The following is a 12,500-nucleotide window of genomic DNA, read 5'->3' as shown; positions in this document are numbered from 1 at the left end:
TAACTCAAATTTTTTCCCGGGGGAGCATGCCCCCGGACCCCCCTAGACACTCGCGCGTGGGCGCGGCTTCGCCGCTCCTAAAACCTGCCTTTTTTAGTAAATGTGGCATCTAGCAAATGTAAATGTGAAATCTAGTAATAAGAAAGTAGTCCCTTGTATATGTCAGGCCAACTGAAAGGGGGATTGTGTAGATTTCTGTGATTGTCGTCCTAAACGTTACTGAGCGAGCGCGTCTTTGGGCATATTTGAAAGGTAATTTTTTCGCGTACTTGCTCGCACAATTTCTAGCACACTCGGAGAAGATTTAACACTGAATAATGATAATAATAACTAGAACTAATCACACATCAGTTAAGTGTGTTCGACTATAGAGCACCAATTCTACACAAACAGCTACTTTTTTTGCTCAAGTTTTATGTTCCATGTCAATGGATAGTCAAGAATCACGTTGAATTCCTTCAAGCACATGAGCAGGCTAGTCGAGCACAAAAACAAAGAGCACATGCCCTCATTCCCAAAAGCTACTCGTCTTCATTTGGATTCACATCCGATCGAGGTGTTCGAGGTCATTATTTCAGTTGAACAACTGATGAGTGGAAAAATAAGTGAAATCACAGTACTGAGAGCCAACAAGACCAGACTTTGAATTTCAAAGAAAAAGCCAACCAAATATTTGCTCAGATGTAGCAAACAACATGATACATGCTTTCACTTTTGGCCTTGGGTTTTAACTTTGGCCAGTTCATTGATAATTACAGACACTGAGGCAGTATCGTTGATACCAAATACTTTAGAATTTTCCTCCAAGGTCAGATGAACATTAAATATGCAAATTGCTGATCGGCTCGCAGAATGTGAAATGAGCTCAAAAACTACTTTTTTGTTTGGCTTAAGCCCTGGCCAAACTATCGAACAAAGTTGGATTGAAGGCTCCAACTTTGCTCGATCCAACATTGTTCGACCGTTTGGCCGCCCACGTCGAAAGATGTTCGTCCAACATTTTTTGTTCGATCAAATGTCGGATAGAGTTTGCTTTTGATCAAACATTACAACCAACAATTCTGTTCGACGCAACAATGTTGCAGTGTTTTGCCGCTCTTTCAACAAAGTTGTGTCCTGAATCGAGTCACGTTCGTGCTGCTAGCCAATCACGATTCACTATCTTATTTTCAAGCCTAGGCTTCTAGCATCTTTTGCAAGAGAGATGGCGGACAAGGACCAATGAGACGTCGTGGTTGTTGATGAACAGCCAGAAACCTTGATCAGCGAGTAGGAAGCAAGGCCTTGTCTGTGGAACACTGTTCGGCTCCTTAATCATTGTCGCTCTGTTTGGAGATGTCTGGTTCAATAGCATTTAAAATTCCTGCAAATTGATCCGAGCTCGTAATCATCATTTTCTAAGCGCGGATGTATCTTGCAAAGAACATACCCTTTTCTACACGTTGTCTTAACCATTGTTTGGTTTTTTCTGGTTTGAATACGTCCTTTCCGTCCTCAAACAGCTCCAGTAGCATAAACGCTGCGCCATATTTTCAAATTTAGCGTCAACTTGAACTTGAATTCGCCAAGCAATGTTGGATAGTGTTTTGCCACTACCTCAACATTTACATCCAACAATAGGGCCGTTTATACGAGAGAAAATTAGCCGCGGCTTACATAGGACACGAACATTCCGTATTAATGGTACAAAATCTACGTTCACGGGTTTCTCAAGCCGCGGCTTATCCTGGCCTTGGAGTTTATACTCGTATAAATAGTTCCTTTCGCGTATTATGTACGCCGCGGCCACGGTAAGCCGCGGCTTATTTTCTCCCGTATAAACTTCCCTAATGTTGCATGTGGGATCCAACTTTGTTCGATAGTTTGGCCAGGGCTTTAGAATAAGCGATGTTAGTAAATGTTGTAAGCATTGTAGCAAAAACTTAGGTAAACAATGTTTCCTTCCATGCTGCCAAAGAAATCTCACAACGTTGCTCTGAAATATCGGATAGCCGTCAAATCCGCCGAATGTTGTGGTATGAAACATGATTCAATGAAATATGATCATTCCGGTTGCCTAGCACGTGATATAAATCTGCCACCGATAACATGTTTTCCACTGCTTTCTGTGAGAGCTCCGTTTGATAAATCAAGACCTCTATTGAATTACTTGACAAGAATTGTATTCGACTCTCAATGAAAATAAACGTGCTTTTATGTTGTCAAAGCTTTTCATCAGAAATTGCGAAAAGTAACGTGAAAACGTAGTTTATCTTCTTTGGCTTTGCGACTGTACATGTCAGACATGTCGCCAATTGTCTGACCACTTTTTAAGCGATTAAACTTCGTTCTCAGTCAAGCAGTTTCGGGTAATGGTCGATGTGGATGTATCCAGCCAAATATCGTCAACTGGCTGACCACTTTCCAATCGATAAAACTTCGATCTTAGTCGAATAGTATCGGGTAACGGTCGCCTAGCTTGCTAGGCTACAGACTCGATAGCAATTGGGATACCTATTCCCACACAAAAACAAAAGACAGGAGCACAGGTATCCAGTTTGAACAATGTCGCAATCTGATTGGCTGATTTGCCGTTGTCGATAACAGACTAGACAACGCTGCTCGCGTCATTTTGGGAAAGACATTAATCAGATTGCGAGAAAGTTATCAAGTCTTGCTCTTTTCTTTGTCACGATCTTGGTCACGCTCTGAAATACACTCGCATTTTTTTAGTTGACTATTGTACTACAAAAGAATCGAATGTGGTTCAGCGTATCTTGCGTAGCAAGCGTTTCCGTGGGGTTTCCGTGCAAATTTCGATGTTTTGGCCGCGCGAAAATTGGGGCGAGAGCAAAGCAAGCGTTTCCGTGGGGTTTCCGTGCAAATTTCGTTTTAAACGTCGCATTTTACATGTGCCGAATCTGTAATGCAAATGAGAACAATATATTGTTTTCGCTCATTTGCATTAGATTCGGCGCATGTAAAATGCGACGTTTAAAACGGGCCTTATCAACAACAATATACGTCACTTTAAAAAATACCATAATGCTCTTTGTTTTCCCTCCAAGATTTTGCGTAAGTATTGTTCCTAGTTTCTCTTGAGGCTCATAATGGTCCCAAGAGAAAATAAAAACAATGCTTATTCAGAATATTGGAGGGAAAACAAAGAGTTTTATGGTATTTTTTAAAGTGGCCTATTGGTCATCAAAGTGGTCAAAATGTTGTGGACCCAAGAAGCGCACAGCATTTTGACCACTGTGATGACGAATATCGTTGTCGATAAGAGTACAGACAACGCTGAACCACTTTCGATTTTTTAAGTGATATGTACTTAAGATAACATGTACAGTAAAAGGGGCTAATTCAAAACTCCACAAATAATTAACAATAATAATAATAATAACAACAACAACAACAACAATAACAATAATAATAATAATAATAATACATCAGGAGTTTCATAGGGGAAAAGATTACGCTACTTCGTATATCAGAAGAATTGTAAGCCACGCATAGTACCTCCGACTCCGGGATTCCAAGACAGCTGAAGCCAGTGTAACATTACACTGTTTCTTGAATCGGCTTGAAGTAGATCAGCCTTCAGCGAATGATAGAGAGTATCTGTCATACTAGGAGCACGCCGGCGAATATCATCTTCATGAATCACGTTTTCATGACATCGTTTTAAATCTTCAGCTGCGTTTTCTAGGCTCGCCGTAGTGTGCTCCATTTCCTGGTGGGCATCGTAATACGCCCTTCTTATGTGCAACGGAATTTTCTTCTCCTGAAAAAAGAGATCACTTAACAACATGGAGCAGCTTACATTTGAGAATCGAAAGCAAAAAATCTCTCGTCAATTTTATCGACTTATAATTTCGACCAATTGCGTTACCAGCCGCCCATTTCCAGCGCTTTGAGCTACCTATTGTGGTTGGTCAGTTTTGGTGAAAAGACACTCAAAAAACGTTTCTTTCCACTGATGTGGCCACCTTGAATTTCATTGTCCGAAGCGAAAAATACTATACTCTATGTTTGTCCACCTAAATTTTGAATAAGAATTGTTTTTGTTTTCTCTTAGGATAATTGTAAGTCCCAAGAGAACGAAGGGCATTATGGTATTTTACGCTTCGGGCAATTGTTCTTAGTGATAGGACCACGAGAGAATGAGGGGAGAGAACACATCCCCAAGCCCCATGATAGTTTTTTCTAAAGAGTATATTTTAAGCTTCGCGCCATACTGTAAATATATTTTGGTCTTATGTCCATGGTCGCGCAGCCAATGATCAACTACTGTAACAACTAACCAGTCAGGTGTCTTCTTTACAATACCCGCGCATCATGGCCACGGGCTAAATTTAGATTGAAGAAAATTATTATTGGAAGAGGCTCATGTACGGTGGATGTGTTCTCTCCATAATCTTAATAGGACGCAGTAACTTTGGGAACTCCATGCCCTACTCTTTGCTGTCTAGTTCTTTTACGTCCCACAGAGTTATAAACATTGAAGGGTTGTGGCTGTCAGACAATAGAAAGATTTAGAATGGGTGCGTGAATCCTACGTGTAAAACTATATTGATGCTTTTTGATACCCGATGCCATTTTTTGGTGTATAGGTTATGGTGGCATTATTATTATTATTATTATTATTATTATTATTATTATTATTATTGTTGTTGTTGTTGTTGTTATTATTATTATTATTATTATTATTATTATTATTACTTCTAGAACTAGAAGTCTCGGTTGCATGTAGGTAGTTAGTTTATCCTTCTGTGAATAGCGTTATCCTTCTGCAAATTTGAAACTGAGTTTATAGCAAAAAGCATTTTAACATTTTATAATATTTATTCATATTTTTTTTCCTTTATTTTATCAGTTTATAATAATAAGAGTTGGTATATTTTTTGCTGAAGATTTTTAAAGAAGATCAAGAGATTATGAAGGTACCTTCATAATCTCTTGAGAAGATTGAGCATAAAGACAGTATGTAAATATATTTTTAATTACGGTAAGCTACACTAAATGCGATCACTTATTTTTGTACTGTGGAGTTATGGTCAAAAAAATTATTATTATTATTATTATTATTATTATTATTATTATTATTATTATTATTATTATTGTTATTATTATTGATTCAGCACCGGTTTTTCCAAAAATTGGATCCGGGTTATCTTCTTGGGGGCCAGGTAACAACAAGTTGCCTAAGGAAACTCAAATTTTATCATGGCTTTCATCGCTCCAGTACCTTACACAGAATTCTTGCTGTGTCAAGGAGAGCCGTTTTTTTAATTAGCTCTAAAGAAGTGTTAGTGCCAATGGGCTTTAAGTTGCTTTCAAGCCTTTTTGGAACTGTTCCCAGTGCCACAATTACTACTGGAAGCACCTCTCTAGCTAGGTCCTGGTATTTCTCTAGCTTTTCCTCTTCCTTGGCCTTTAAAGCTGTGTCTTCTGGGACTGCTATGTCTATTACTTGGCATGCCTGTTCTTCCTTGTTAATAACGACCAAGTCGGGTCTCCTTGCACTAATTTTGTGGTCAGTCTGGATGTTATAATCCCATAGCAGTCTGTAGTCGTGGTTCTCAAGGACGGTTTCTGGTACATGCTCAAACCATTTGTCTACTCTACTAAAGTCGCACTTCCCCAGCAAGTCCCAGTGTACCACCCTTGGAACATTATCGTGCCTCCTTTTATACTCTCGCTGTGCCAGTTTGGAGCACCCACTCACTATATGGCTCACTGTCTTCTTTGCCGGGTGGCACATTCTGCACAGGTCACTCTCTTGAGTCTTGTCGATGTTGGCTTTGATGTAGTTTGTTCTTATTGCCTGGTCTTGGGCAGCAATGATCAGGGCTTCTGTTTCTTGTTTAAGGTCTCCTCTTTGCAACCACGCCCAGATCTTTTAATTTCGTTCACTATCTGTATGTCTGAGGAGCTGACCATATAAAGTCTTCTCTTCCCACCCTGTATTTCTCTCAGCTTTTCTTCGTTGTTTGAAGTCCTTTGGGGTTTCTAAGTCGTGGGTTACAAGTTCCCCCTTTCTAGCTGCTTGAATCAGTTTCTCGTCACTGCGCAGGATGTAATTTTGTAATGAGTTCTTGGCCTGTCCAACGCATTCTTCCACTGATATTAGGCCTCTCTCTCCTTCTGCTTTTGGTACATAAAGCCTTGCTACACAATCCCTTGGGTTAAGTGCTCTGTTCATTGTTAGGGTCTTCCTTGTTCTTGTGCCTAAATCTCTTAATTTCTTTTTAATTTGGTCCAGTTAATTATACCTTACTAGGGATACAGCCCAGGTGTTGATTCCTTGTAATAGGGTTCTGCCATTCAGTTTGTATTTTCCTAGCTTTCGAACACGCCTTAGATATTCTCTGCTGACTTTCTCTTTCATCTGACTATGGAGCATTTCATCTGCTTCATTAACTCCTAGGTATTTATAACCTTCACCCTCTTTCAGTGCTTTAAATTCATTGTCGTCAGGGAGTTGGATACCATCTGATTCCACTAGCTTGCCTCTCTTTACGACTAGGACTGCCCATTTTTCAATTCCGAACTGCATACCCATGTCGTGACTAAAGAGTCGCGCCGTCTGTGTAAGGGACTCAAGCTGGGCTTCATCCTTTCCATATAGCTTCAGGTCATCCATGAATAGTAGATGGTTGATCTTTGTCTTGTCAGTAAAGTGGTATCCAGCTGTTGCTTTTCTGAGGATTAGTGTAAGTTAGGGGTATAAGAGCTATTACAAAATAGGAGTGGTGATAGGCAATCTCCTTGAAAGATTCCTCTTCTGATGTTAACTTCTCCAAGGTTCACTGCATTTGATGTAAGAACGGTTTGCCAGCTTTTCATGGTCTTTGCTAGTAGAACCCTCATATTCTCAGCTACTCCAAACAACACCAGGCACTCAAGGATCCATGAATGTGGAGCCATGTCAAACGCTTTCTTGTAACTCCAATTTCAAGGCCCTTGGGATGGTCCCAAGGGCACCCACTACAATTCCTTTTTTCTACAGAGGTCCCAGTGGATAGCCTTCCCCATGTTACCATGTCTCTTCTTGTACTCTTTCTGTGCCAGTTTACTGCATCCTGAAATGATGTGCATGACACTTCGATCTTTGTTTTTGTCAGGTTTGTTCTCAAGGCCTGATCCTGGACTGCAGTAATTAGGCTCTCTGTTTCTATTTTCAAGTATCCTTTCCGCAGCCAGAGGCAAGATTTTGTGTCTGCAACATCTGCAGTCTGTCTATAAACTGGCCGCCTTGCATCACCTTTTGAGATCACTTGTCTTTCCTGTCATTCTGCCTTCTCTTTTTGAAATGGTCTGTGCTCTCAAGCCCACATTCTTCTGTTACTCTGACTGCGCTGAGAAGTGTTTCAATGCTCTTCTTCTCTAAGCCCAGTATCGACTGATTAACAGCGTCTTCTACTGAGATCAAGCTTCGACCTCCATCTTTCAAGCTGGCATACACCCTGGATGTATTGGTTCTTGGATGTAGTGCTCCCAGGGCTTGACACCAGCGTTTGACACCACTTTTCACTTTGGAGAGTAGGTTTTAAAATTTGCTTTCCATCTCAGAATCTCATTTTCCAAAATGGATTACCGTATTAAAGTTGCTTACCGCAGAAATAAAAATGTTTCTTGGTACTATCTTATTTTTTTCGTGTGATCGTTGTACCCAGACTTCCTCAAACTAAAACTAACTAAAAATATTAGACTGGCGTGAGGGGTTTGCTGAGCCACAATCAGATCAGCTCACCTTGTGCATTTTGTGTTTCAACTCTGACAGACTGCAAGCCTGCATCACTTCACTCTGACTCCGGCCTCCAACACGCACAATGCCTTGAGGGTGAAGCTTGTGAATTCCTTCGAGAAACTGATCGAGCGCGTGGTTGGTGTAGCAAACAACCAGTATTGGACGCCGCTCAGATAAAAGATACCGCTCATCAATGTCGCCATCGAGATGTTCGGTTCCAGTGTCCCACTTGGACTTGTTATGCAACAAGACATTTGCTATCTGTGGATAACGAGATTTGGCCCCATAAATGGCAACTCAAAGGCCTGACCAAACGCTCTCAACATTTCAACGCAACATCTTGCAACATTGTTGCATGATGTTGCGACATGTGTTCCGCCGCAACGGGGTGGCCAAACGTACGCAAACATACGCAACATTTTCATCATTTTCAACGCAACATGCCAATGTTCATGTGCCCCAGGCCCCTGACGTGCAAGACGTGGACCTAACGCGCATGCCCTAGCACAACAATGTTGCGTGAACGTGGCCAAACGAGTACAACATCATGCAACAGCCAAAATATTGCACGAAAAATTTGACCGTTTTCAAATTTGATCCAACATCATCCAACATGTTGCAACATATCGCAACAGGGTGGCCAAACGTATGCAACATGTTGTGCCCAACAATGTTGCAAGTTGTTGCGTTGAAATGTTGCGAGCGTTTGGCCAGGCCTTAACGAAGGGTTTTCAGCTGAGCGCGCGCGCGTAAGTCACACAAGCAGTTCTAAAGCAGATCGCGTCAGCTAATGATCCAAAATGGGTCACCGGAAATAAACAAATACCGCTGATTTCACTCACCTTTCTTCTAATTCTTATATAGATGGAATATAAACATATCTCCTATTCATGAAAACTACGAAAACTTGCACAAACGGTTTTTAATGGTCACTTAAATCCGTTTGTGTAGGCCTATAGCTCCATTTGCGCGTCGACTCGAATGAACGGGTGACGCATGCGCAAATATTGATCATGTAACCCCCTCAAGTTGAGGACTATGATAAGATCCGTTGTGACAGAACTGTTAATGGTAGATTTGGTGGGGGTGTTTGTTTTTATATTCGTTCGGACATAAACTACGTTGTCCGCGAGGATTTGGATGATCAGCTCCTGGAAATCTTATACATTGAAATTCGTAAGGCTAACTCAAAACGTTTTGTGGTCACTTCGTGGTACAGACCGCCAAACACCTTCTGATCTTTTTCCGCATCTTGATACTGTGTTAGGAAGACTAGATTCTGAACATGTTGAACATTATCTCATAGGTGACATGAATTGTAATTTACCATCTAATGTAAACTCCATACAAGGGCCCTCTTGAGAATTACCGAAATATATGGCCTGGTTTGAAACAATTAACTGATGAGCCCACTCGAATCACACCTTCATCGAGCACCTTAAGTGACCTTATTTTCACTAGTCATCAAAACAATATCACATGTTCTGGGGTGTCTCACGTTCGGATAAACGATCATCGCTTAGTCTATGCATGTCGTGAAATTTCAATTCCCATTCGTTCAAAAGGAATTAATTTAATTAATTATAGGCAATTAAAACACTTTAACTCTATTAATTTTCGAAACGATATTTTGACACAACCGTGGGATGATATTAAGGAATGTTCTTATTTTATAATAAGAACAACATAAAATTTAAATGATAATGTACATACTAATGAATTTTTGTTCAGTATTAAAAAATACATGTAACTACGATGAATGATACTAATGAATATTTCTTTCTTCCCTTTGTTTATTCATTTCGATTAAACGATTGTATGAAGGTGCCCTTAAAGGCCTATGATGCTTCTTTTTTTCCCCGTTTTTTAACATTTTTGATTAAATATTTACAGTGTCTAGAGTAAAGTATTTTAAAGATTCTTGCCTCATAGTGTATCCACGTGTTTTACAAGGCATATGATTCTTGACCGAGCCTGTTGAGTCCTGGTAACTAATGACGTCAAAGAAGTCAAGAATGCAATTCCATTCTGAACCGTCAGAATATTCACGCTCATGCAATATTAATTATCCCGTGCGATGATGTATTAGGCATCCCACATTATTTAAACTGATGTAATTATTCGAGGTGGTCAGTTCGCGTAGAGTGTCGTTGAATACGGGTCGGCCCTCCCGGGGTCCCTTGTCATGTTCTTTGACAGGGATCACTTATCCCATGCCTTAATGATAATTAAGTCAGAGGAAGGGATGATGTACCATTCACAGCATCCGAAGGGTAACTATCGTCTGACATTCCCATAAAGACTTAACAAAAAGCTCAAGATTTCAACCAGACTGCTGTTCATACACATTTTTTCCTAGAGAAATGCGATAAGTTACTTCTTTGACGTCATTAATGACCAGGGCCAATCTGGCTCTGCCAAAATTTAGGTATAAACACGAGAAAATAAAGGAGGAAGAGAGGGCATCCTCCTTTTTCCATGGGTAATACGTCTCAAACCGCTCGTAAACCACATAGTAGACACTCTTATTTTTCGGCCATTTCAACATGAGTAAAAACAAACAAACTGCGGTTATAAACACAACGAGGCAACGCATGTTGTAAAACTTTTTATGAACTTGACGTTTCGTTAGCTAAAGTACAATTGAATTTAAACACGAAGACTAATACCAAATAAGGAAACTAATGACAATGAAAATAAACAGACCTTGTTAAATCTGCTTGAAAAAATATAAATGGCTAGTAGAGAACAAGTTTCTCACTGCCACTGGACAGTCTGATATACATTGTAAAATTAAGGAAACCTTGTTGATTCGCGATTTAAAACCAGCGCTTAATGAAAATGTTGGCAGTGAGAAACTTCTTCTCTACTAGCCATTTATATTTTTTCCAGCATATTTAACTACGTCTGTTTATTTTCATTTATTATTTTTTCATTGTCATTACTTTCCTTACTTGGTATTAGTCTTCGTGTTTAAATTCAATTGTACTTTAGGTAACCGTTACTTCTGAAGATGTATGTTGGAGCATACGAAACGTCAAGTTCATAAAAAGTTTTACAACATGTGTTGTCTCGTTATGTTAATAACCGCAGTTTGTTTGTTATTTTTAATACGTCTCAAGTTATTTTTAGAACGACTCCCACGCAGTACAGAACCAAGGGGATTAGGCAACAGCCAATCATATGCCGGGAATGTGTTCTCTGAGCGTGCACAATCCAAGAGGAGCACATTCCGGCCATATAATTGGCTGTTGTCTAATCTCCTTGGAATCTGTACAGCGTGGGAGTCGATCTAAAAATAACTTGAGACATGTTACCTATGGAAATGGGAATGTATGGGGGATGCCCTCTCTTCCCCGTTTATTTTCTCTTTGTGTAAATCAAACGCCCGCTAAGACACTTGAATACGCTATGAGTAAAATGTTTTGAAGTACTGTACTCCAGACACTATAGATATTTAAACGAAATGTTAAAAAAATTAGGGGGGAAATAAGCGTCATAGGGACTTTAAGTGGTTAATTCTGGACACCAAATGTACATGCTCCGAGTGTTATCGTGTTCTCACGGTTGTATTGTAACAAGCATGTGATCGAGGGAGGCTTCCCACATTAACGTACTACTTCAGCTTATCACAACAAATGAAAAACAAAATGGACTTGCGCACAGCCTAAATAAGTGTTTTCCGCTCTTAGCAGTAGTTACATGACTTCGCTTCGCGTTGCGATTGGCTCACTTGATGATTTGCGTGTTTAATATGTTGCAAACCAAAAACTCGAACACCGAATTCGACAAACCGTAAAATTTCAAGGTGATACTTGCTGACATTAGTACCAAAGCAGTGTTCCAAGCTGTGTAGTTTTTGTCGCCTCACCTTCAACCCAAGGTAGGTTTTTCCAGTACCCGGGGGTCCTTGAATGACCGCAAACTCCTTGGTCAGCGCCATTTTTATGGCTCTATACTGAGAATTGTCTAGTTCCAGATCCTCTGCAGTCGGCCATGCTGCCAGGTTAAGTATTGGCACGTTAGTTCCTTTACCTAAAAAGAGAAAAAGGAGGTATCATTAGGCATGTCTCTCGACAACCAGGAGGCTTCTTTGACGTTAAAAGGGCAGACTCTCACCATTTTGTTCTTTCTTCAGGTACTAAAAATCTCTTTGTATATAACTTGCAACTTTCTTACCAAGTGCCCACGAGATGCAGGCGCGTAGCGTGGTCATTTTTTCAAGTACGCACAAGTACATATGATCTAGAAACCTAAGTAAAGTAAGCGAAAAATACTGCGTTCTTTATTTCTTGTTCGAAATAGTTGTGTTAATACAAGCAAAGAACAAAGCGTCTTGCCCTTATTTTGAGCAAACTTGGCTCAAACAAAACATTGTTTTGGTTGTGCTAGCGTGACTGGAATTGTCAACAACGTTCTCGGAACGTCGCTCCTTTGCAACTTCGCCTTTTTGTTGCACGCTGACCAAACAACACTGCATTGTTTAGTGCAAAAAAAGTCGATGCAAAACTAAGTGAGAACATGGTATAGCTTTTGTTAATTTAGTTTTTTAGAATTTAATCAAAGTGGTGTTTTCATAAGGAAATCTTGGTTGCGTACAAGTAAAATGTTAAAAATAGAAATATTTGCGTATAGGACGCTACGCGCCTGAGATGCTTTTGTTTCGGGTATAGACAAAGGATAAAGAGGATGAAAATTTTTGTCAATATTTTTAGCGTATTAAGAACAATTGCAAAAAAAGAAATTATTTGGATGAATAGTGTAAGAG

General features: G+C 40.0%; 1 protein-coding gene across 4 annotated transcripts in view; it reads right to left on the bottom strand.

Moving 5' to 3' along the window:
• The window catches only part of LOC138043539 (NFX1-type zinc finger-containing protein 1-like), a 61,642-nt gene that overhangs the window by 36,398 nt on the left and 12,744 nt on the right, over positions 1-12,500 (bottom strand). For all 4 annotated transcript variants that reach the window (XM_068889864.1, XM_068889865.1, XM_068889868.1 and 1 more), the window contains exons 7-9: positions 11,604-11,767; positions 7,736-7,993; positions 3,499-3,763 (exon numbers count right to left, since the gene is read on the bottom strand). In XM_068889864.1, the coding sequence (XP_068745965.1) occupies positions 3,499-3,763; positions 7,736-7,993; positions 11,604-11,767 (687 nt within the window). The remainder of the gene's footprint in view (positions 1-3,498; positions 3,764-7,735; positions 7,994-11,603; positions 11,768-12,500) is intronic.

The sequence above is a fragment of the Montipora capricornis genome, chromosome 3 (genome assembly GCF_036669925.1).
Source record: "Montipora capricornis isolate CH-2021 chromosome 3, ASM3666992v2, whole genome shotgun sequence".
Taxonomy (NCBI): domain Eukaryota; kingdom Metazoa; phylum Cnidaria; class Anthozoa; order Scleractinia; family Acroporidae; genus Montipora; species Montipora capricornis.
The sequence above is the reverse complement of the archived record's forward strand: the minus strand, read 5'-3'. Positions and strand labels throughout refer to the sequence as shown.